General features: G+C 34.7%; 1 protein-coding gene and 1 pseudogene across 12 annotated transcripts in view; one reads left to right on the forward strand and one right to left on the reverse strand.

The window, feature by feature from the left end:
• The window catches only part of OXR1 (oxidation resistance 1), a 486,852-nt gene that overhangs the window by 46,717 nt on the left and 413,248 nt on the right, over nucleotides 1–26,887 (reverse strand). For 11 of the 12 annotated variants that reach the window (XM_043483377.1, XM_043483381.1, XM_043483380.1 and 8 more), the window contains 4 exons: nucleotides 19,167–19,249; nucleotides 14,536–14,643; nucleotides 12,996–13,109; nucleotides 5,593–5,745 (listed from right to left, as the gene is read on the reverse strand). In XM_043483377.1, coding sequence (XP_043339312.1) covers nucleotides 5,593–5,745; nucleotides 12,996–13,109; nucleotides 14,536–14,643; nucleotides 19,167–19,249 — 458 coding nt within the window. Of the gene's footprint in view, nucleotides 1–5,592; nucleotides 5,746–12,995; nucleotides 13,110–14,535; nucleotides 14,644–19,166; nucleotides 19,250–22,192; nucleotides 22,234–26,887 lie in introns of those variants that run through there. The other variant, XM_043483383.1, reaches the window with a different exon arrangement.
• On the forward strand, nucleotides 1,400–2,009 carry LOC122451483 (annotated as a pseudogene).

Raw genomic sequence — 26,887 nt, forward strand, 5'->3', positions numbered from 1 at the left:
CTGTGCTTCCCCACAACCTATTTGAACAGTTTCTCAGAGCTATCTGAGGTGTTGTGCATGTTGTGCATTTTTTTAAGTCAACAGGGTTAATATATACATTCTTTCTAAATCCCATTTTCAAACTCTCATTCCAGAGCACAGGCTCTACAGCATGCAGGTTTAGTTGATCCTTGAGAATCTGCCTGCAACCCACCCCATTCGATTCCTGGGTTCAGAAGATCTGCTGGAGAAGGCATAGGCTACCCACTCCCCTATTCTTGGGTTTCCTTTGTGGCTTAGCTGGTAAAGTATCCGCCTGCAATGGGCGGGACCTGGGTTTGATCTCTGGGAAGATCCTCTGGAGGAAGGAAAGGCTACCCACTCCAGTATTCTGGCCTGGAGAATTCCGTGGACTGTATAGTCCAAGGTGTTGCAAAGAGTTGGACACGACTGAGTGACTTTCACAAGACAAGACAAGAAAGTGGAATCTTCCTGGACCAGGGATCAAACTTGTGTCCCCTGCATTGGCAGGCAGATTCTTAACCACTGGACCACCAAAGAAGTCCTGTATAATTTTCTGATGATGACCCACACCAAGGTACATCATAATCAAATTGATCAGCAATTAAAAAAAAAAGTCAATCAAAAAATAGGCAGAAGATTTAAACAGACATTTCTTCACAGAAGACATAGAGATGACCAAGAGATACCTGAAAAAAAGATGCTCAAATTGTTAATTATTAGAGAAATGCAAATAAAAAACTACATGAAGATACTTCCTCACACCAGTCAGAATGACCATCATCAGAAAAATCTACAGGACTTCCCTGGTGGTTCAATGGTTAAGAATCTGCCTGCCAACGCAGGGGACACAAGTTTGATCCCTGGTCCAGGAAAGTTCCACATGCCGCAGGGCAACTAAGCCTGCAGGCCCTCCAGCCTGTGCTCTGTAACGAGAGAAGCCACTGCAACGAGAAGCCTGTGTACCACAACTAGAGCAGCCCCTACTTGCTGCAACCAGAGGAAGTCCATGAGCATCAAGAAAGACCCAACATAGCCAAAAATAAGTAATTAAAATTAAAAAAAAATTAATTAAAAAAATCTACAAACAATAAATGCTGGAGAGGGTGTGAAGAAAAGGGAACTCTCCTACACTACTGGTGGGAAGGTAAATTCATATAGCCACTTTGGAGGACAGTATGGAAGTTCCTTAAAAAGCTAAAAATAGAGCTACTATATTATCCAGTAATCCCACTTCTGGGTATATATCCAGAAAAAAACATGGTTCCAAAAGATACACACATCCCAGTGTTCACTGCAGTACTGTTTACAGAGGAATGGATGAAGAGAATGTGGCACATATATACAATAGAATATTACTCTGTCATTAAAAACAGTGCAATAATGCCAAATGCACAACATGCATGGACCCGGAGACTATCATACGAAATCATGTAAATCAGAGAGAGTAAGGCAAATATGTAGTATTGTTTACATGTATAATCTAAAAAAATTTATACAAATAAATTTATTTACAAAACAGTAACAGACTCAGATTGAGAGAACAAACTCAGGGTTATCAGGAGTAAGGCTAGCTGGTGAGAGAGATTGGGAGTTTCGAACTGACCTATGTACACTACTATATTTAAAATAGATAACCGGACCACAGTGGCTTGAGGGCAGCTAGAGGAGGAGGGTATTTGCCTTGCAGAGTAACTCATACCTGTGGCCACACAATCCACCTCCCCCACCAATTCCCACCATGTGTCCATTTGGCCACAGAGCCAGCAGGAAGCGCTGGGCTCTGGGCACTGAATGGGTGGCTACACCAGACCAATGGCTGTGGCAGCCCTGTCTACAGGCCTTGTGGTGCAGCTGTCGTGCCTGGCCTTGACCTTCCCTTTGGTAAGGGACTCACTTGCATGCTGATTACCTTCTTCGACCTGGCCTGGCAGCTATGTATTAACTTCCCCTACTTCTAAGTTGTGGCTTCAGTGATTCTCAACATCTGCCTGCAGCTACATATTTAGAGCAACTAACTTTGTGGCACTGAGGTTGAGGGAGGCAGCAGGATGGCTGACCTCCACCCTCAGCTCACCTCCTCTAGAGCCAAGTGACCAGTTCACCTCAGGCATACACACTTACTGGCCTGTCCTGCCTCTGACCCATATTTTCATATAAATTGGTGGCTAGAAATCATTATTTGTGGAAAGCTTGCATATAACCAAAAAATCTAAGATATAATGAGAAGCTGAATCTCAAGGAAATAGCTAATTCAAGGAACAGAATTTAAAAACCTGAAAATCCTCAGAAATAGCTGCAAAGCTCTTGCATACATAAAACAAAAGACAGCACAAACATAGGGAAGTGACACTGAGCATCCCCCGCACAGGGCAACCTGTGGGGAAAAAAGGAAAAGTTACGAATGACTTCAATGAAGATAAAGTGTACAAAAATGGTCCAAATAGGAAGCAAATCTTCCAAATTAGAAAAAAGAAGTGAACAGACTTTCAAATGAATAGAGTCAATTCTAGTCAATAGATGAATAAAGTTAGAAGCTAATCACATTATCTGGAAAGCACACATTTCCTCATCCCAAAAGAAAAAACAAGGGCAAACAGAAGCTACAGGGAAAAACAAACATTTCAAACTGTACAAAGAGAGCATGCTTCAAGTATGAAGCAACATCAGATGTGACTGTTTTTCAACCATCGCCTGGAGAGTGAGAAAGGGAATCTGAACACTGGCACACGTGGATCAAGACTGCAGTCACGGAAAAATCCAATCATAGTGTTCAACTTTGCTATTCAGTGAACAGTGCTTAGATAATCATTACAGTGGAAGTATTAGCTATGGCTTTTCATTTTTAGAGTAAATCTCTAGGCAAAGCAGGGAAGACTTAATTATGGTCACAGAAGAGAATGGGAATATTAACCAACTTTGACAAGTACAGGCAACAAGTTGGCAGGTAGAGGGGAAGAAGTGGAATAGTGGTGTTATTCTCCTAAACAAGGAAGTTCAGATACTGTCTCTAGTTGAAAGAGTAAGACAAATTTAGGGGTTACATTTTTAAAGTGAATAAGGTAACAAACAGAAGAGTTAAAAATAGTTGACACAACCATATGTGGGAGGGAGGTAGAAAAACCAAGGAGACAGTGGAAAGTCAGTAGAAAATGCCTCATGTCATCAAGTTAAGAAACATTAAGAAAAGCCTATTATTAGGAAAAAATGGACTTAACCTCTAAACAGACATATAGAAAAGTTTCTGCCTCTGGGTTGGGGAAACAAAAGTTGAGAAGGGTGGGCATGGATCTACTGCTATTCATTATATGCCTTTTTGTACTAGTTGATCTTTTAAAGTGTTAGATTAAAAATTAAAACTTAAAAAAAATAAAATAGATAGCCAAAGCCCTACTGTATAGCACAGAGAATAAGCAAATGAAAAGATGCTCAATATCACAAATCATTAGGGAGGTATAAATTACATTACCATTAAAGACCAACAAGCCTAACTAAAATCTAAAACACTGACAACAGGGAATTCTGGTGAGCATATGGAGCAACAGCAACTCTCAGCGACTGCTGGCAGTAAAACAAAATAATGCAGCCACTTTGAAAGGCAGCTTGGTAGTTTCTTACAGAGCTAAATCCAGTCTTACCTCATGATCTACCAATCACACTCCTTAGTATTCAATCAAAGGAAGTAAAAATATATGTATATACAAAACCTGCATACTTATGTTTATAGCAACTATATTCCTTAAGTGTCTAAACTTGAAAGCAGCCAAGATGTCCTTCAGTAGGTGAATGGATAAACTGTTGTACAGTCACAGCAACAAAAACAAGTCGTCAAGCCATGAAAGACATGTTGTTGTTGTTCAGTTACTAAGTCATATCCTACTTTTTGTGACCCCATGGACTGTAGTCTGCCAGGTTCCTCTGTCCATGAGATTTTCCAGGCAAGAATACTGGAGTGGGTTGCCATTTCCTTCTCCAGGGGATCTTCCTGACTCAGGGGCTGAATTCGCATCTCCTGAATTGGCAAGCGGATTCTTTAGTGCTGAGGCAGCAGGGAAGCCCATGAAAGACATGGAAGACTCTTAAATGCATGTTAAAAGAACCAAGTCTGAAATTACTCAATCATACTTCAGGATTCTATAATAACTGTATGACACTGACAAATTGAAAAACTATGGAGATAATAAAAAGATAAGTAGTTTCCAAGGGTTCAAAGAAAAGGATGGATGAACAGACAGAGCACAGAGGATATAGGGGGCAATGCAACTACTCTGTATAATACTGCAATGCTGGATACATGTCATTATACATTTCTGAAAACCCACAGAATGCAGGACACAAAGAGTGAATTCTGATGTAAACTATGGAATCCCACTTTAAGAATAAGACAATACAGAAACCAAGTTAACACTAACCAAAAGGAAGCTGAAATGACTACACCCATAACCATCAAAGCAGATTTCACAGCAAAGAGTATTACCAAGAATAAACAGTTTTTCATAACTAAATGAATCGATTCATCTAGACAATTTAAGAATCCCAAACATTTTTGTACCTAAGCACAGCATTTCAAAATAACAAAATAAAAACTGATAGACGAGGAGGGGGGAAACAGACAAACCCACAATTATAGAGGTATTTCAACGTCCTTCTGTCAATAATTAATAGAACAAAAAGAAAATCAGTAGGGATACAGAAAAATAACACTCAACTTGACATAATTGATATTTATAGACTATTTCTCCCAACAACAGTTGAATACATATTCTTTTCAAGTACACATTTAACAAGTATCAAGGTTTACCACATTGTGTACCATAAAACATTAAGTTTTCAAATAGTCGTCATATGTTCTCTAACCACATGGAAAAACATTAGAAATCAGTAACAGAAAGGTATCTTGAAAAACACCAACTAACAAAGAAACTAAACCAAGAAACTTCTAAGTATTCCATGGGCCAAAGAAGAAATAAAGAGAAAGTAATGAATAAAAATACAACAAAACAGAACTCTGGATGCAGTTAAAACAGTACACGAGGGAAATTTATAGCACTAAACATCTATCTCAAATACTCATAGTTTATGAACTACAACTATAAAGAAATGGTTTTCATGTGTGACTTCTTAAGTCAGTATATGTGGATTTCTTCTGAACACTGTGGTACTTTTACTCTAATTTCCTTTGAAGACTAGAAGTTCTCTGCCTTAGAAAATCAACAACTGTGGTATATAAAACAGATTCAAACTGGATTTGAATTCTGGCCAGGATAGAGAAACCCTGCACTTGCTCACCTTTTCTTAAAAAGTTTCTTTTTTCCCCATGGTGAAGGAATATTTAGTCACTAAGTCATGTCCGACTCTTTTGCAACCCCATCTCTAGCCCACCAGGCTTCTCTGTCTATGGGTTTCCCAGGCAAGAATACTGGAGTGGGTTGTCATTTCCTTCTCCAATGGTAAAGGAAAAGAACTGCCTATTTCACAAGATTATTTTAAAATGATCACCATGTGCTGATACTAAAAATATAAATGCAAACTGTCATATTTTGGTAATAAATAAAAAAGGATTACAAGTTTTTCTAAAGTGCTATTCCTTACCTTGCCACTGGTAATATATCTGCAATTAATTTTAAGAAATTTCTCAGTGAATGCTTCTTCCTCCTCAGAAGTTGAAGACACAACTCGTGCAGGTCGAATAGCAGTAAAAGCAGATGAGGGAGTTGCTTCTTTTGGGTGGACTACATCAGGAGTCTTTAAAAAAAGAAAAGATAAAGGCATTTCAGTGAACTAAATAAAACTAAGCAGATTATTAAAGCCAAATGAATAGCTTTCCCCAATAAGTACTTTTCCCTTCTCATCATATTCTGAGGGAGATCAGCTCAAAATGTTTTTATTATTTTAAAAAAGGGAAAAAAGTCAACTTTTTTTTACATTTGGAGAAGATCTCCAGCACAGCTTAAACTTACATTTTCAATTACTTCTTTGATGAGAATATATTCATATGATGATATTTTTTACATATACATACACACACACATATATAAATCATCTTGAGAATGTTGAAAACTGTATCTCTTATATCGCCACCCTAAAGATACACACAATGGACACATACACATTCAGTTGCTCCTGAATCGAATGACTGGTCCTGATCATTTAATAACTCCCTCACGTGTTGGGAGCAGAGAAAAGGTGAGTGCTTGTCTGTGAAACCTAGGAATTCAGCAGAATCCATTCACTGAGGAACTTTTTAAAATTTCAAGCTATAATGAATTTATCAGTAACATTTTACAAGGTATTAATTAGTTAGATCACAGGTTCTTAACTTTTTTGATGCCATGAAGCATTCCCACAGTGAAGCCTTATAGACCTCCTTTACAGAATGGACTTTTTTTTTTGAATACTTAAAATAGAAGTTTACAAAGAAAAACAATTATACTGAAACACAATTATCAAAACACTTTTTAATTGGATATATAGGTATATATGCTTCTTTATTAATACATTAAATAACAAGATCTAGAGATGACTCTTATAATGATAATTTTGAAGTACATGGCCATAGACAACATTCTGTGATATCTACAACAATACTAAATTGATTTGAAAATATGTGAGTTCCGCTGGGGACAAAGTCACAGGTATGTCTGGTGCTTTTCTGTACTTTACTGTTTATATTCTTAATCCTTAAAAATGTTAAGATTTCACTTAAAATTTTTTATATCCAAGTTCGCAGAACTCATAGTTCTCCCAAAGATCAGTATTATGTACAAAAGTAAGATGATTAGACAGGTGCCTTTTAATTTCTGTTTTAAATACCTCTAACAAAAGCGTTTCATGTCTTATGAGTAAATTCACAATACCTTATAAAATAGTTTTCTTATAATAGCAAAGTTCTTCAGAGTTTTGAACTAAAACCTGCCACACTGTAATACCTAATAGTTATGACTTGTCCTTTTGAAATAATAAACAAGACTGCTTCTTCGTCAGTCTCACAGACTCTTATATACTTGAAAAGAACTACCAAATTTTAACATAACTTTTCCTACTCTAATAAGTAGATCTAATTTTTTAAGCCTATATGAGGAAAGAATATTTAGACTTCCTTTCTAAATTTCATATGCCCTTCCTAAAATGGAGGGTTGAATCCCAAGCACTTGAGTAGATATTCAACAGACATAAGAACACTGTAAAACAGCTACCTTTAATATACTATAGCTATTTTTTTTAAAATCTAAAATGAAATTGTATTTTAATGCTACATGACACTGTAAATCATTATCAATCTTTTCATTTTATGATGCAAATTATTAACTTCACATTCATCCTGCTGTCTCTGGCAGTACTGTATCTAAGAGTTTTGTATCATATATAAATTCATTTAGCACAGATAATTAAATAAGGGACAGATGATAATATTAATTGGAACCTTTATATTTAAGTGTTATAAAAACCATAAGGCACATATTATTGCCTTAATTTACTTTTATTTATTTATTTTTTCCATTACCTTAATTTTTGAGCAAACTTACGCTTGGCCAAATTCAGTAACTTGTCCAATGAGTAAGATGAAGCTGAGATGAAAACCCATGTTGCCAACAAATCAACTAGTGAGCTTAATTAAAATACTATGTACTCTCCATTTCAAGTATTCTAAATGACTGTGTGCACAGGGAGAAAAAGTTAATACAAAGATATCAGAAAGTCCCCTGCAAGTTGGCACAAAACTACAAATAAAGTTTGTGATGCTGTTCACTTACTCTCAAATCAGGTGACATCATCATCTACTATATAACCGTATTCACAAAAACTGTATGTACCTTGTTACATTGTTTAATATTTCCCTTAAAAATAGACCTCACAGAACAATAGTTTGCTGTTGTTCCATCACAGTCTCAAATTCTATTATACAACTCAGTATCATTAGCAATCCCAATTTGTCAATGTAATCCTATTAAAAATAACACAGATTAGTTTAACAAATGCTTCAAGTACAGCACAAAAGAGTATTTCTTTAAAAGAAATCAAAATTGTTTGGAGGAATCATAATCAGACTTCATTTTAACTTACATACATACTGATGCAAAGCATTAGCATGTCTGTATTTCTGTGAATTTTTTTGAGGCTTATTTGAGTGCTTTCTGAAGCTTCTTTGTGCAATTTTGCTTTAGCCACTAGGGATGGAAAGATTCTTAAAAATATAGAATTAAAAACTATCAAGCCTCAATAATCACTTCAATTGTTCAAACGTGCAAAAGCAAAGCAATTTTATGACAAGTGACTCAAAAAGGCCATCTTTTTTTTCTGTACAGTACGATTAAGTATTATATAATTTGTAGACTATTACTATAAATCATTATCATAAGCTAATTAGCAACTACAAACTCTCCTTTTCCCAACCTGCCTTGGCTTTATTGAGGTTTTGCTCCTTAGTGACTGAAAATACACAGAAATGTTCTCTGGTAACACATAGGTTAAGGTATATAAAATTTGAGGAGGAAAAGCCATACGAGGCACAGAAATATCAACATTTTATTTCATACAACATAAATAATATAATCTAAAATAAAATGTTATTTTTAAAGCAATGTACATTTCTTAACCAATAAATACGATGAGTACCATTTATTTCATATAAATTATTATGTTTAACTATCACTCTCAGAATTTATTTAAACTCTACTTCTTAAGAATTTGAGGCTCTTAAAACCAACATACAGAATAAAATACAAGTAAAAAATAAAAATATTAGAGTGAAGAAAAACTGAAATGCAATTTTATGTGCTGTACCTGGGGTTTTGGATCTGGCTTTGAACTTTTTAGCAACCAGGTTAAAAAGCAAAGAAGAATCAGTTTTTAAATTCTAATTATGAAAACAATGCTCCCATTCAGAATCTAGAAGAAAACTCTTACTCAGTAATTTAACTATTTATTTGTGATGTTACAAATATAGAGATTTCTTCTATATAAAGAACTGCTTTCCTAAAATCTACATAAATACTAAGTCCTACTATGAAGTTCTATGTTTTCACATATATCAATTTTGTTCTAAGAATATAAGACTAAGTTATAATTAGAACATCATCATTTTAAAAGCACATATTAGAAACTGTAACTCCCTAATAAACTCCTGGTTTTTAAATTACATTTAAAAGCACCAAAGCTAAATTATATTATACAATATGTCGATAATATACAATTCATGTGTTATTTATATATTTGGCATTTATAGTTATTTAACTTTATTTTAATATAATATGTAACATAAGCTTATGTTTATTATATAACAAAGTATATGTTACATATTTACATATGAAAATTTAGATTTAAAAGCATGCAAGTTAAAATAATAATTTATATATATATTATATATAATAGGTAAAATACTTCACATATATATATTTTAGGGATTTTAAATTTATTCTTGGTTTAAATATATAACAGTATAAACAAAGACAGAGAGAGGAAGCAGGGAGTAAAGAGGAAGGGAAAGAGAGGGGAGAGGAATGTGACTAGTTTAAGGATGGCATATATGAGAACAATTTTTGAAGCACATGTTGTATTTAATCTCCTCAACCCACATTGATATTTCTAACTAAAATTTTTTTAACTTCCTGCCTGCATGGGTGCTATGACTTTAACATCTGTTTCAGGTATATAAGTTCAATATGTCAATGAATTATATGTGTTTAGTATGATTAAAATAGAGGGAAGTTTATTTTATTAAACATCACACATATTCTCAAGATCCCCAAAACTCTGTAAGAAATTAACATCACTCTTTTATATATCTTCTCATCTATACGTGAAGAAAACAGTCACTGAATGTCTTTTATAAAAAAAAAAATGTTATTTGACTAGAGTTAGAAAATCTTCTACAGTTTCCTGACTAAACTATGTGATTCTCTTTAAATTTTATAAAAGGCAAAGTTATGGGTTCACTGTATCACCCAAGAAGATATGCTGAAGTCCTAACCCTCTTCCTCAGAATGTGACCTTATTTTGAAATCAGGTTTTCACAGATGAAGTTAAGCTGAAGTCATACAGGAGGAGTAGAGCGGACCCTTAATCCAACTTAACTGGTTTCTGTATCTGAAGAGGAGACCACTACGTGCAGGCACACACACAGGGAGAAGACAGCCATGTGACTACAAAGGCAGACACTGGAGTGACCTAACAAGACAAAGGAGGACAAGGACTGTGGGGATGCTAGAGGAGGCAAGGAAGGTTCCTCCCTCGTAAGGAGATATCATACCCCTGCCAACATCTTGATTCCAGATGTCTAGTCTCTAGAACTGTGAGGTAAATTTCTGATTTAAACCACCCATTTTGTGATCCTTTGTTACAGCAATTCTAGGAAACTAATACAGGCAAATAATTTTTTCAGATATAAAAGCAGAAGAGCAACATATTAAACAGTCCAGAGAATCTTATATTGGAAGTAAAGAAGAAACAAAGCAATACTTTTGTTCATCTTTTAATCATTCTAAGCAATACTTCTGAATCATCTGCTTTACTTTTATTTTTGCTTTGTTAAGCAATAATTTGCTATATTACTTCCACACAGCCCTTTACTATGAACTTTCTAGTTTCTACAACTTGTGACACATATATTTTAATTTTAAGATTGTATGTTTCAATCTCAGACAATGCGTACTGCTAATCCTTAAGCTTTAATCAATTAGTTCAAAAAGTGGTTAAGAATATAACCCAAAATCTGAATGCACACTGTCAGGGTTTAAATCTCAGCTTTACCACTCATTAAGTATGCGATGTATATTAATTACTCATTCTCTCTATGCCATAGCTTCCTCAATAATAAATGCATAGTAAGTACTTTTAAAACATTAACAGTAACTGCAGCAATATAATTGTTTATGTTTTAAAAGAAGCTTTTAGTGTGTCTAAATTAATATTAATTTTATATTAATATTAATTTAAATAAATTAAAATATTAAATTTATTAATATCAATACTTTATATATTTTCTCCTGTAAGACCCTGTAGGCCTCCCATAGAATCTCTCAGAAGTATTTTTTCAAAATTATATTTTCTTACTACCATGAAATATAATTTGAAAATTATATTCCTTAACATATTAGAAGTACTCTTCTTATTTTTCACTTAGAGTACACTAAACAGTGTTTTATATTAAGGAGAATACCACCTAAAAGGATGAAGAAGGATGTAGAATGGGTCTGGAGGGAAAACCAAACACAGCTAGGCCAGGTGCTTATCTCCTAAGTTTGAGGTTAGGCTTAGATGGTGGTTCTTTTAAATTGCTTAGAATTTTACCTGACACATAGTAAATTCCAGCTCTTTACCATATGTTTACTCTCGCTTTCATTCTATCTTCTTCCACATTTCTTCATCAATATATGAAAACATGAGGGGGACTGTTTGATAATTCCCAAAGATTATTATTTTATATAAAAATATTTAAAAAACCAGAGATCCTTTATGGTAATAACATTTTAGCCTTATAAATAAGTCGTTAAAAAGCTGAACATTCAGGAAACCAGTAAGTGCATATTAGAAATATAAACTTTTGACAATTTATGGGAAAACATATTAAAAACTAATAAACAATATTTGAATTAATACAGATGAATTACATCAAATAAAACATAAGATCATAAAATCCTTGCTTCTAAGGAACTTACACACAGAGTGTGGGAAATACACATTCAATAATTACAATATAGAGACAGAAGCACTTGCGATATTGTGTATAAAAAGTCACACGGGAATATTATCTTAGAGGCTGGTAATGAATATATTTCTAGCTTTAAAAAGATATGACTAAAGTTTATAAAATTACTGTTCAAAAGAATTATTTCTGACGGCTGCCCACAATCAGACAGTAGGTGATGACTATCACTTGGGTAAAGGGAACTTCAAGAACTCATGTTTCTTATCATTTTCCTGGATTCATCTCAGGGAGAAAGAATTTATTCATGACTGGTCATATTAGAGGACACTTTGGGGCCACCTTTGACAGAAGCTCAGACACTAAAGGTTAAAAATGTTTCACGGCTTTATGGCTCTTTCCCTCTCTTTTACCAACATGGCAAAGTGAAGAAGACAGCATTTTCATGTAGGTTTTATTGCTCTCTTGTTGAACTTCAGCACTCTCTTCTCTTTGATCTTACGCCTTTCAATAAAGCCACTTAGTAGGCAGATTTGGGTTAAAGTAAAGGACAAGAAAAGGACCCCACAGGTTTCTAGTCAGGCAAAATGCTACAATGAAGCTTTTCACAACTTTGCTTTAGAGTACAGAACACAAGCTAAATTAACCTAACCTGAGGTTACACTACTCTCCTTTGTCATTGCCCCTTATGAATGCATCTCTTTGTTAAGGCCCATGAGAAAATGGTATGGCCATGTTCAAAAAGGTATTCCTGCATCGTTTGGTCCAGTAATACCTATCATTAGAACCTCACTTCCATTTTCGATGATGAGAATAAATGTAATATATTCCTTTCATGGGCTTCCCTGATGGATCACACAGTACAGAATCCGCCTGCAATGCAGGAGACCTGGGCTTGATCCCTGGGTCAGGAAGATGCCCTGGAGAAGGGAATGGCTACCCACTCCAGTATTCTTACCTGGAGAATTCCATGGACAGAGGAGCCTGGTGGGCTACAGTCCACGGGGTCACAAAGGTACAGTGCTGTCATTTTTATAAGATAGCCAACATGATATTATATGGTTAACTTATTATTTATATTATCATTTAAATTATTATGATATTTATAAATTATTATATGATATTTATAAGAGGGCTGAAGAATATCTTTGGATTACTACCACTACTAACAGTAAGTTAATTTAAGTGGTCTGATTTAATAAGAATGTTTCACTTTAAAAATTGGGACTTACAAATTTAATTAACAAAATGAGGTAAAATTTTATTCTAGCCATAGTCAAACTAAGATTAAATAGTGATGATATATACACAGTGCCATTTCTTGATAGCTTTGTAAAGAAGGGAAACTTACAGTGGTCTTCTCAAATTCTGCCTCGGATGATGTTGGTGACAGAGGACTTATGGGGCTTAGAGATGGAGAGCTCTCAACACTGGAGACATATTCAGGATCAGGAACATATAAAACCTGAAAGAAAACATTCACATAAAGACTCAGTCAAACTAAAATATTAATAATCAGATGGTGTTCTCTAAGAAAACACCATTAACAATATCCTTCAGAAATAAATTTTAAAAATTAAAACCTTCAGATTAAAAGTATGCTTATTACTGAAATAATCTTTAACAAAGTTTAAAAAGATTCAAATTTAATTTAGATAGATTTGATAACACAGACTGTGGGCGACAGTGAAGGGAAACAATGATCCTTATAAATTATGGGTGCTCCTCTTAAAGGACAATTTGGGAACAGCTAGCAAAGTTTAAAATGCACACATTCTTTAACTGAGTCATTTTACGTCTAGGACTTCACTTTACAGATATACCTGAATATAAAGAAAAAGATACAAACAAGAGTGTTCCTTACAGCAGTGTTTACAATAGCAAAAAAAGCAGAAAATCTAAAGTTTACTGTGCTTAGTTAAATCATAATATGAGCACACCTTGTTTTATTGTGCATCACCTTACTGTGCTCCACACATACTATGTATTTACAAATTGAAAGTCTGGGGCAATCCGGAGTCAAGCAAGTCTATCAGTGCCATTTTCCAACAGCATTTGCTCATTTTCTGTCTGTGGGTTACAAATAGGTAATCCTTGCAGTATTTCAAACATTTTACTACTATTATGTTTGTTATGTTGATATGAGATCAGTGACTACTGCAAAAAAAATTATGACTCTCTGAAGGTTCAGATGATGGTTAGCATTTTTTAGCAATAAAGTTCTTTCAAATTAAGGTTTAAATTAAGGTATATACTTTTTTATACATAATGCTATTACACACTTAATAGACTACAGTGCAGTGTAAACATAACTTTTATACACACTAGGAAACCAAAAAATTCTATGACCTGCTTTACTGTGATATTTGCTTTACTGCAGTGGTTTGGAACCAAATCCACAATATTTCCAATGCATACCTGTATACTGGTATACAGTGCAACATTCTAGATACATGAGAAAGTCTGAGACTGAGTTGTGCATAAATAGAACATTTCCCCAGATGAAAATTATTTTTTTAAAAAAAAGAAGAAAGAAGGGCTAGAGTATTTTTGTAAGGGTATACAAACTGGTAACTGGCTGCTTCTGAAAAAGGAAAACTTTAAGTCTGAGATAAACTACCCTTAAAGAAGTCTGAATTTTTTATCATATACATGTACTGCTTTGACTATTTCTAAAAGCTCTTTAAAACTATATATGAAAAGACAATTTAGTTCTTTTCAATGTATTAAAAATTCACATGGATGTAAGTGACATTTAATCTCTTCTAGAACCAATATGATTTGTTCAAAGTAAACACAAAATTATTCTTCTTAAATTAACTATATTGCAATGGACACTCTGTCTTAACAACTGAATACTTCTAACCATCAATGCATTTAGAAAATGATACCTGTCCAGTAACAACTGCTCGGGAGAATAATTTATTTAATTGAACAAGTTCGTTGGGCGTTGTATCGAATTTCAGGGCTATACTATTCAAAGAATCCCTTGATTCAACCTGTTTAAAAGAAAAAGAAATTACTGTTAAAAGAGAAAATCTAAACCATAAGGTTTAATGATCACTAATATATCTACGGAACAATCTTACATTTGATTAGTAAGTGGTGTATTTCCATCTTTAGAGATAGAATAACTTGAGAAATTTTGCGTTTGTTAACAATTAGTCTCAACCTATTATCAGAGTATATGCTTTACCATCATACATTACAATTACATGTAGTTCTCTACTTCAAGCAATTTCAAAATACAAAACATAATTTACAAAACACAAGTGATTTTTATCTTACAAAAGCTTTAAAGCAATATACTATAGTTTCTAAAAATATATATAACTTTTATAAAGTAATTTTACTTTAGCAAAGTGTGTTGTATTAAACTTAAAATGTCATTTCTAGTAATCTTTATGTACCTAACCTGTTATTTAAATGGATAAATTAGAAAATACATTCAAACCAAAGCTGAGGAATGTTTATAATCAGTATATCTTACAGAATCATACTTATAGAAATCTTAAATTATGAGATTTAATTGCCAATTATCCTGAAACAAAAAAGTCATTTGATTGGTCAACATATTCCTTTAGAATTCTCCATAAAGAAAGCATTATGAGAGCTCTGCAGAGAACAAAATGAAGTGCAATAAAATAGCTTTACTGCATAAAAGATTTACAATCTAGTTGGAAAATAAGAAAGACAAAAAAGATTATATAAAAGATGAAAAGCAGTTTAAATGAAACAACAAACACAACAAAAGCTGAGTAGAAATAAAGCAACATATTTGTTCCTAAACATCCAAGAAAGGTTTTATGGAAAAGATTTAAAGCTAAATCTTGAAGAAGGGGTATGAATTTGAGAAGTAGAGAAAAGGGAAAAGAACATTCAAAGTGAAAACAATAGAACTGACATATCAGAGACAGAAATGTTACAAAACACATTTGTGAGAGACTGTCTCTTCCACCTAAACCATCCAGAGTACACTTATGAATTTAGGATTTTAGGAAGGGAAATAACTAGTTAAATCTCAAGAAAGGATGATATTAATAGGGTATTTTGAATTAGACTGTAATAGACTTTGAAAAATCAGGAAAAGTAGATATGAATGTGGGGGGGCTAAAAATATCCAATAAATATATACTTTCCTTTTAAGGTTTGTAAAACCAAACTGATGCCAAAGACATGAATTAATATAGTTCTGCTCCCTTCTGGGCAAACTTTCTCATCTATGCAATGAGATGGTATGTCACTTACTTTATTGAGATTATGTAAAAGCTCTCTGTAAACCAATTTTACTTTGCTGTAACATCTGAAAATTTATAAAGTTACTTTCTTTCATATGAATTAATGCACATTTCATCTTCACTATTATTACTAATTGGGGTAATGCAGTAATTAAGAAAAACCCACCAATATAAAGCAATAAAGTTACGTGGCTGAGAGGCATCTTAGATTTGTGCCAACAGGTCTAGGATTAATGAGACAAGAGAATCAATGCAGAAAAACCAATATAATACTACAGCAGTAGATCATCTTTAAAGTAATAAAAATGTAAAGAAAGATTAAGGTGTGAGATTTTCAAATAAGACTCAAGAGAATATAGGAATGGATTGAATGAGGTGGTAATACAGTAGCAGTTGTAGAATGTCACAGGTGTGAATGTTAATGAGCAACTGATGCTAAATCCAAAAATGCCAACCTGGATGAACAACAGATTAATGGTAAATGGAATAAAAAACTAGGCACTGGGCAAGGATGAAGAAAGAATTGGTAAAAGGTTTTCTATAGTTTGTTAAATATGAAGTTAGTAGTAAGAAATGCAAGCATCTAGAAAGGCAGAAATAGAACAAGGTTTGGGTCTCACTTCAGATAGTAAAGTTCTTAAGATTTTTGATTAATAGAATGGAAATGAAAAAGTGAAAAGATACAAGGGACCACTCACATTTGGAATCAACAAGAGCAGAACAACCAGCGAAACAGGTGTAAGATACAGTATCCTGGGAGATTTGTTCCAGCAGTCCCACAGATATAAAAATCCACAGGTGCTCAAATCCCTTACATAAAATGGCACAGTATTTGCATATAGCCTACACATGTCCTTCATATACATTAAATCATCTCTAGGTTACTTATAATACTAATACAGTGTAAGTAAACAGTGGCCAGTAAGGGAAATTCAAGTTTTGCTTTTTGGAACTTTCTGGAATTTTATTCCCCAAAATATTTCAATCCATGGTTGGTTGAATCTGTGGATGCAGAACCCAAGGATAAAAAGGGTGAATTGTAACTGCAAATTTCAATTAACCTTTTCTCCAAAATAACGGTTCTTAATTTAAATTTCAATTTGCAACCAATAACACAAGTTTTATTGAATTACGAGAAAAAAAATCGGTAAGCTCTTGAATTCAAAACCAACTGAAATTTCATAATTCTTCACAACCACGTGATTACATATGTAGACAATGAAATGCCCCATGCCTACAGTCTTATGCCTTAATGAAACATCAAATTACACTCCTTAAGAGTTTACTATCTGAATTTATATTTTTAGTTTCTCAATCAGGCAGAGAAGGTATGAGCACATTCAAGTTTAGAATACGTTTAAAAGAAGATTCCTTTGATAGTAGTAAATACATTTCTACCCTAAATTATCTCATTTTAAACCTTTTAAAAATACTTACAATTTCAAACTGGCAATTACACAGTTTATGAAAATAAAGTGTAACTCAAGGTTTTGATACTTTGCTCAATTTTTAGAATTTATAAAAAATAATCAAGACTCAAGCCAAGATTGGAAGGCTTTGTGATGACACAAATGTATAAACTATTTTCTTTTAATACAGCTATAACAACATATTAGACAAACTATACAGTTAAAATAACTGCTTTATAACATGTTAACATTATCTAACAACATTTACATTTAATCAAATAAGCAGCATACCACAGATTAGATTTCTCACTTTAGTTCTCCATAGTAACCAGAAATATGAAAAGCTGACTAAGGACATTTTTGAGAGTCATTTCTAGAACAGAGAAACTTAGCTATATATCATTGCAAATAATCAAATGAGAGAGGTTATTCTAGAAAATTAATATCAATTTGCTTTTTCCATATTCTGTCATTCTCATTCTCATTGCTGGGAATACAATGAAGATCACATTTTAAAAAAAGTAAGTGTCTCCCTAAAAGCTCAATCTAATAAAAATTATTGTAGCACAGAAACTTTAACTCCCAGTAAACTATTATTTTATTAAACTTTCTAGAATAATTACCTTCATATCACACTGAATAAAATTTGTCTTTAAGAAAAAAAAATTCTAAATACAATTAAAAACTGAAGTATCACTGTTAGTAAAAGTTATTGACAGTGAAGTGCAGATTTTTAAAATAAGGCAATTAGGAACCCTTAATTCCAGAAAAATAAATGACCCAATCAAAAAATGGGCCAAAGAACTAAACAGACATTTCTCCAAAGAAGACATACAGATGGCTAACAAACACATGAAAAGATGCTCAACATCACTCATTATTAGAGAAATGCAAATCAAAACCACAATGAGGTACCATTACACGCCAGTCAGGATGGCTGCTATCCAAAAGTCTACAAGCCATAAATGCTGGAGAGGGTGTGGAGAAAAGGGAACCCTCTTACACTGTTGGTGGGAATGCAAACTAGTACAGCCACTATGGAAAACAGTGTGGAGATTCCTTAAAAAACTGGAAATAGAACTGCCATATGACCCAGCAATCCCACTTCTGGGCATACACACTGAGGAAACCAGATCTGAAAGAGACACGTGCACCCCAATGTTCATCGCAGCACTGTTTATAATAGCCAGGACATGGAAGCAACCTAGATGCCCATCAGCAGACGAATGGATAAGGAAGCTGTGGTACATATACACCATGGAATATTACTCAGCCATTAAAAAGAATTCATTTGAATCAGTTCTAATGAGATGGATGAAACTGGAGCCCATTATACAAAGTGAAGTAAGCCAGAAAGATAAAGACCAATACAGTATACTAACACATATATATGGAATTTAGAAAGATGGTAACGATAACCCTATATGCAAAACAGAAAAAGAGACACAGATATACAGAACAGACTTTTGGACTCTGTGGGAGAAGCCGAGGGTGGGATGTTTCGAGAGAACAGCATCGAAACATATATATTATCTAGGATGAAACAGATCACCAGCCCAGGTTGGATGCATGAGACAAGTGCTCGGGCCTGGTGCACTGGGAAGACCCAGAGGGATTGGGTAGAGAGGGAGGTGGGAGGGGGGATCAGGATGGGGAATACATGTAAATCCATGGCTGATTCATGTCAATGTATGACAAAAACCACTACAATATTGTAAAGTAATTAGCCTCCAACTAATAAAAATAAATGGGGAAAAAAAAAAGAAAAAATAAATAAATAAAGCTCTGTTGGATCAGAAACGAAAGACAAACAAAACAAAGAATACCTCCAATAAGACAAACAGAAATCAACTTTTTCCAAAACAAATAACTTACAGTATATTCAATAGTCCCTTTGGGTTTCTGAAAAGACATTCTTCTCCCATCTTTTTTGTCTAGGGTCTTCTTTTGGCCAGTATCTGGAAAAAAAGATGATGCAAAATTCTATTAAATTATTTTCCTTTTCAGAGTAAATTAAGGACAGCTAAATAGAGCTGAGGGAGCAGATATTTACAGATTCACCAGGAATATAGCTTGCAACCTAGGATTCTCTGCTCTAAAATACAACCAAGCATCAATGTACTTCCTTCCCTACTAGGTTTACAAACTGACCGGTATGAAGCACTACAACAACTGGAAGTCAATTCAAAACCTAAGTAAGGAAGGAGACAAGATGGCAGAGAAGTAGGTGGACATGGAGTACATCTCTCTCCATGGCTGTATCAGGAACACAGAAGATCAGATGCAAAAGATCATGTGGAGCACGAGCCGAGGGTGGCAGTAGTCCCTGACCACCGGAAAGGAATATATAGAGCCACACAAAACTCAGTAGGATGAAGGAAGGAAGGAGAAAAGAAGAGGAGAGTGAGCAGGGTCAGACGTGCACCCAGCAGATGGGGAAGCTGAAGCAGGGGTGAGATCCCCACATGTGGGGCAATCAGTTGGGACCAAGGGGGAAGCATTCAAAACTGCTGGAGAGTGAAGCAGCTGATATGTTGACAGTCTGAATAGAGTGAGACCCACACAGACAATCTGGGATGTGGCCCTACATACCCCAGACAGGAACACAAGTCCAACAGAACGTGTGATGACTGGGAGCTGGAGTGTAGGGACTGGAGAGCAATCCCAGGGCGAGGACTGCTTTTGACTTCAGAGAGACGGCCGGAGGAGACAGGAGAGAAGATATGGCCGCAGGGAATGCTTCTGAAGGAAAGCTTGGAAGCCATGGAGGCAGGGCACTACTGCTGAGTCACATGCAGGGTGTGGAGTCATCACTTAAAACTTGGAATAAAACTACCATATAACCCAGAAATCCCACTATTGGGCATATACCCAGAGAAAACCATGATTCTAAAAGACACATGCACCCCAGTGTTCACAGTAGCACTATTTACAATAGCCGGGACATGAAACCAACCTAGATGTCCATCGACATAGGAATGGATAAAGAAGTTGTGGTACATATAAACAATGGACTATTACTCAGTCATATAAAGGAACGAATATGAGTTAGTTCTAGTGAGGTAGATGAACCTAGAACCTGTTGTACAGAGTGAAGTCAGAAAGAAAAAAACAAATATTGCATATTAACACATATATATGGAATTTAGAAAAATGTTACTAATGTAACATTTGTAGGGCAGCAATTTGTAGGGCAGAGATAGAGACTCACTGGATGCATTACTACAAATAAAGCTAGTGGAGGTGATGGAATTCCAGCTTAGGTATTTAAAGTCCTAAAAGATGATGCTGTTGAAGTGCTGCACTCAATATGCCAGCAAATGCGGAAACTCAGCAGTGGCCACAGGACTGGAAAAGGTCAGTTTTCATTCCAATCCCAGAGAAAGGCAATGCCAAAGAATGCTCACACTACAGTACAATTGTACTCATTTCAAATGAGAGCAAGGTAACGCTCAAAATCCTTCAAGCTAGGCTTACAACAGTATATGAAACAAGAACTTTCAGATGTACAAGCTAGATTTAGAAAAGGCAGAGGAACCAGAGATCAAATTGCCAACACCCACTGAATCAGAGAAAAAGCAAAGGGATTCCCCAAAAAAAGATCTTCTCTGCTTCATTGACTATGCAAAAGCCTTTGACTGTGTGGATCACAACAAACTGTGAAAAATCTTCAAGAGATAGGAATACCTGACCTGCCTCCTGAGAAACCTGTATTCAGGACAAGAAGCAACAGTTAGAACCTGACGTGGAACAACAGACTGGTTCCAAATTGGGAAAGGAGTGTGCCAAGGCTGTATATCATCACCCTGCTTATTTAACTTATATGCAGAGTACATCATGCTAAATGCTGGGGTGGATGACTCACAAGCTGGAATCAAGATTGCTGGGAGAAATATCTACAACTTCAGCTATGTAAATGATATCATTCTAATGGCAGAAAGTGAAAAGGAACTAAAGAGTTTCTTGATGAAGGTGAAAGAGGAGAGTGAAAAGCTGGCTTAAAACTCAAAATTCAAAAAACTAAGATCATGGCATCTGGTCCTGTCACTTCATGGCAAATAGATAAAGTGGAAGCAGTGACAGATTTTATTTCCTTGGGCTCCAAAATCACTGAGGACGGTGACTGTAGCCATGAAATTAAAAGACGCTTGTTCCTTGGAAGGAAAGCTATGACAAACCTAGACAGCATATTAAAAAGCAGAGGCACCAACTTTGCTGACAAAGGTCCATATAGTTAAAGCTATGGTTTTTCCAGTAGTCATGTATGGATGTGAGAATTGGACCACAAGAAGGCTGAGCGTGGAAAAAATGGATGCTTTCAAATTGTGGTACTGGAGAGGACTCATGACAGTCCTTTGGACAGTAAGGAGATCAAACCAGTCAATCCTAAAGGAAATCAACCCTGAAAATTCATTGGAAGGACTGGTGCTGAAGCTGAAGCTCCAACCTTTGGTCACCTGATGTGAAGAGCTGACAAACTGGAAAAGACTCTCATGCTGGGAAAGATCGACAGCAAGAGAAGGGAGTGGCATAGGATGAGATGGTCGGATGGCATCATTGATTCAATGGACATGAGTTTGAGCAAACTCTGGGAGATAGGGAAGAACAGGGAAGCCTGGCGTGCTGCAGTTTATGGAGGTGCAAAGAGTTGGGATGGGACTTAGCAACAGAACACCAATAAAGACAATAGAGAACAGACTTGTGACATAGTGGCGAAAGGAGAGGGTGGATGAATTGAGAGAGTAGCATGGAAACATACTATTAGCACATGTAAACAGACAGCCACTGGCAATTTGCTGTATGATGCAGGGAGCTCAACTGGGTGCTCTCTGACAACCCAGAGGGGTAGGATGTGGTGGGAGGCGGGAGGAAGGTTTAAGAGGGAGGGAACATATGTATACCTATGGCTGATTCATGCTGATGTATGGCAGAAACCATCAAAATACTGTAAAGCAATCATCCTCCAATTCAAAAAATAAATTGAAGAAACGTAACTGTCAGCTGAAAGGAAGTTATTAAAAAGTAAATTAAGGACTTAAAATTTATTAATTTATTAAAAGTAAATTAAGTTATTAAAAAGTAAATTAAATATATTTCAACACATCTAGTCCTATTATAATAAACTATATTTGAAGATTTATTATTATTATTAACCAAACCAAGTTTGAAGCATGTAACATTAATCTTCACAGAGGAAAACATCTCTAGTTCTAATACAATCATAGTTAAAGACAAAATCTTCACTATGGAGTTATATTAAACTACTGTATTCTTTATACATACCATGAAGTAGATTAAGATATGCTTTCATATATAAACATACTTTTTATGCACTCCATTTCAGACAGAGTGCCAACTATTTGTCACTTGCTTATCAAGATATTTCATTTGAACACAGCATTACCACCAAGTTTATAGTATCTGTTTTAAATTCTGTATTAGTGTTAGCTTTCTCATCTGTACTTCATGTAACAAAGATCGCACAGGACTGATAAAATATCACTCCTATCTAAACAATTTTAAATAAAATAAATCTCTAAAAAACTAAAAAACTCAAAACTGTATAAGATCATAAACATAACAAGATGTTATATTTATGCTCAATTTTTACAAGATTGAAATAGTAATTTGCAAAGAAAAATTAGTTGTACCTAAGCCTAAGGAATTTGGAAAATATCTTCCTCTTTGCCCTTCCTCCATCCAATCTTAACTGATATTTTGACTATACTAGAGTTTGTTTATATGTATCTAATTAGCTCAGTTGGGTAAATATTTCTAATAAAGCATTAACAATGATAAAAATAATAAAATTTGAATCTCAGAAAAACCCAGTTAGCTCTACAGTACTTAAAAAGGCTGTCCTAAAAGCTTCCTGATCACCCAGGTTAAGGCAGATCTCTACTACTAGTCACACAGTGTCTTTGTTTCCTTCACAGTATCTGGCACAGTTTTAAGTTTCTTTTTAAATCTCTTCCACTAAACTGTAACCTATAAAACACCCTACTTAGTTCCACAATGACTCCTCAGTGCCTAACAAAGAGCCTAACACATAGCAAGCATCAAATTTGAATGAAATAATGTTTTGAAGCTACGGCTTAAACTGTACCTAGAACTGCCACAATTCTTATAGTCATTTTGTTTTTTAAAGAAAAGTGGACAAAGAAGAAAAATATATACTGTTTGGCTGTAGAAAAAGAGGTGTTTTCCTAAAGTTATGGTGGGAATGAAAAATGGTATAATTCTTAGGGAAAGACAGCATTTTTTCTTTTCACTATATTCCAATTTTTATCCATTAAACAGCATATATTTAAGTGTGTTTTTTGTGATAAAACATTAAAGCTATTTTAGAATACATTTAAAAAATTAATTCCTTTCCTCTATCTCATAAACAGGAGAGAGAGCCAAAAACACTTGCCTCATTTTGCAATTTAAAAGCAATGCAAAATATAATTTCAGATTACTTTTAACTAATAGTATATATCCGTTCATTGATTTCAGGAGTAAATGATGGCCTGCACTTGCTTTGTATAGTAGTATTTTTTTAACCTGTGAAAGAGTTCATTAAAGGTCTAAAAGAAAGTGTTAGTCGCTCTGTCATGTCCGATTCCTTGTGACTCAAGGGACTGTAGTCCATGAGGCTCCCCTCTCCATGGAATTCTCCAGGCAAGAATACTAGAATGGGTGGCCATTCCCTTCTCCAGGGGATCTTCCCGACCCAGGGATCAAACCTGGGTCTACTGCACTGCAGGCAGATTCTCTACTGTCTGAGCCACCAATTATATCGTTTTCAAAAGTTCACCATGGAGTGCAGTTCAGAGAAAGAAAACTAATATATCAGCTTTCCACAGTTTAAAGTTTGAAACAAATTGAAAGCACTCACTTTAATAATTTAAAATTATAACATATTGTAATAATTCTTATAAGTTCTAAAATGATTTTAATAACCATTATTAAAACATGTATTAATAAATATAAGTACCAGAGCACAATGAAATACACTAATCATTCTCTTCTATCAATACAGAAATATAATCACAATATTGGAGAGTTGAAAGTGATCACAGTGGTTACATAGCCCCATTTCCTATTTGTTAACTTTATACTACCCTTTTAAAGACAGTTGCCAGTAAATATGAATCTGGACTGGAAGTATGGAAAAAAGAGGTCCCATTTCTCTTCCTCACAAAATTATTAGTATGACAGTTTAGAAATGCATAGATATTTATGATTTGAAAATCAAAACAATAGTGAACGTTTATCAAGTGCCTAGCATATGCCAGGGCTTCCATGATAGCTCAGTCGGTAAAGAACCCACCTGCAATGCAAGGGACTGGGTTTGATTCCTGGGTCGGGAAGATCTGCTGGAGAAGGGACAGGCTACCACTTCAGTACTGTACCATGTGCCAGGCACTGCTCTAAGTACTCTTCATTTACTATCTTACCTATTCGTCAACCTTATCAAGAGGGTATCACTTTTACTTCCATTTTACAATGAGAAAACCAAGGCACAATTTTGGTTATCACAATGGGATACTACACCGCCAAACACTGTGTGCTAAAATGCACATAACTGTCCCCCCCCAAGAGAACAATCTGTCACAAAATGTCAACCCTGCACAAGTTGAGAAACCATGCAATACACCCTAATAGTAAGCATGACATACAGAAGGTGCTCAATAAATAGCAAATGAATAAATGATTATGTAATACTTTCCCCTGAGACGCAGATCTGGTATGGTGGAAAAAGCAGGGGAGTTAGATTTTACTCTACATTATCAGAAGCAGAAGCTTAATGTATGCAATCTAAAATAAGAAATTCCCATCTGGACTGTATTCTATAAGTTTTGATACATGATACACTGTATTTTAATAATTTCATCCAAAATATTTCACGACATCTACCCTAATTTCTCCATTTGCTATTTTAAGAATATTGCTTAATTTGCTAATCTATGACAATTAAAAATTTTCATCTTTTGGTCAGTGATTTCTAACCATACTGTGGTAAAAGAAAATACTCTTAAATAGTTAAAACCTGTAAAATTCATTAAAACTTGCTTTACAATCATGCATAAACTTAGCAAATGCTCCATATACATGTGCTTGGAAAGAATATGTATTCTATACAGAAGGGTAATGCTATATGTATGTGTGTGTGCATGTGTAGATATGCATGCACACACCCACACACAAACACCTATCCCCATATCCCTGAAATCAAATTTGCTGTGTTCAAATCTTCTGTATACATATTGGTTTGTTTCTGCACACTTTTTCTTTAAATTACTGATAGAGGTTGTTAAAATCTCCCACTATGATTGTGGGTTATTCAGTTCCTCTGATGTTTCTTTACTTTGCTTTCTATATTTTGAGACTTTTGAGACCATGATATTAGGTTCATACAAAATAAAAACTATTGTATCTTTCTGTTTTGTTGAACCTTTTCTTAGAATATTTTTAGACTTAAAGTTTGATATACTTTTAAACAATTATGTTAGTGGTCATACCATAGATTATAGCCTAAATTGTTAATTTTCAGTCTAATATTACTAGTACTTTTATCTTCCTTCTGGTCAATGTAAGGCTGTAAAAAACTGTGTGATCCTACCAAGACTTATATGCAATTGTTAATGCATATTTTGATTACATATATATATATTAAAAAACACTCTAAGACATTATTTTTCTAGACAGTCAACATTCATTCAGTTCTTCCCTCATATTTACCATTTTTACTGCAACTCTGGGTAATTCTGCAGGGGATGGATTCTTAGTTGGTATTTTCCTCTGTTATTTAGTTTCCACTGTTTCTTTTGAGAAATCAACTGTCAATCTTACTCTTAACAGTACTGACTACTTGTTCTAAATGCTTTTAAGATTTTTCATCTTTGGTGAGATTTGTTGATTCCACTTGGGGCTTTGGAGAAGGAAATGGCAACCCACTCCAGTATTCCTGCCTGAAGAATCCCATGGACAGAGAAGACTGGTAGGCTGTACAGTTACATACGACTGAAGCGACTTAGCACACATGCAGCTGGGGTTTGTAGTGATGCTTCAATCTGTGAATTTCATCATTCTCGGCATTTTCAGTCATTATTCTCTTAAATAATACTTCTGCCTTCATTCTCTTTCTCCTTTCCTTTGGGGACTCAAATATACACATACTAGAACTTCTAATTATATCTTGTATTAAACTTATTCCCACCTTTATTTTCCATTCCCCTCCCCTATTCTGGATATTTTCTTCTGATCTATTTTTCAATTAACTAAGTCTTTCTCCTGTGGTGGCCGATTTGCTATTAAATTCATCTACAAAGGGTCTAATTAGGAAATTATTTTTAATTCTGGAATATCCATTTTTCTTTTTTATAGTTTGAATCTCTACAAAACTCTCAATCAGCTCAAAATTCTCAACACAGCTATTTTAAATCCAATAACTGCAAGATACAGGGTTCCTGTGGGTCTATTTCTATTCTCTCATTGTTTCTTAGATCTTACCAGGTGCCTAATTTTATTTTGTGTACTGTATACTAAATACGAAAAATTGTCTATAGACAGAATTTGACACACAGAAAGCTGAAATTTTCTAGAAAGGA

This window comes from Cervus canadensis, chromosome 12 (assembly GCF_019320065.1).
Source record: "Cervus canadensis isolate Bull #8, Minnesota chromosome 12, ASM1932006v1, whole genome shotgun sequence".
Classification (NCBI taxonomy): Eukaryota; Metazoa; Chordata; class Mammalia; order Artiodactyla; family Cervidae; genus Cervus; species Cervus canadensis.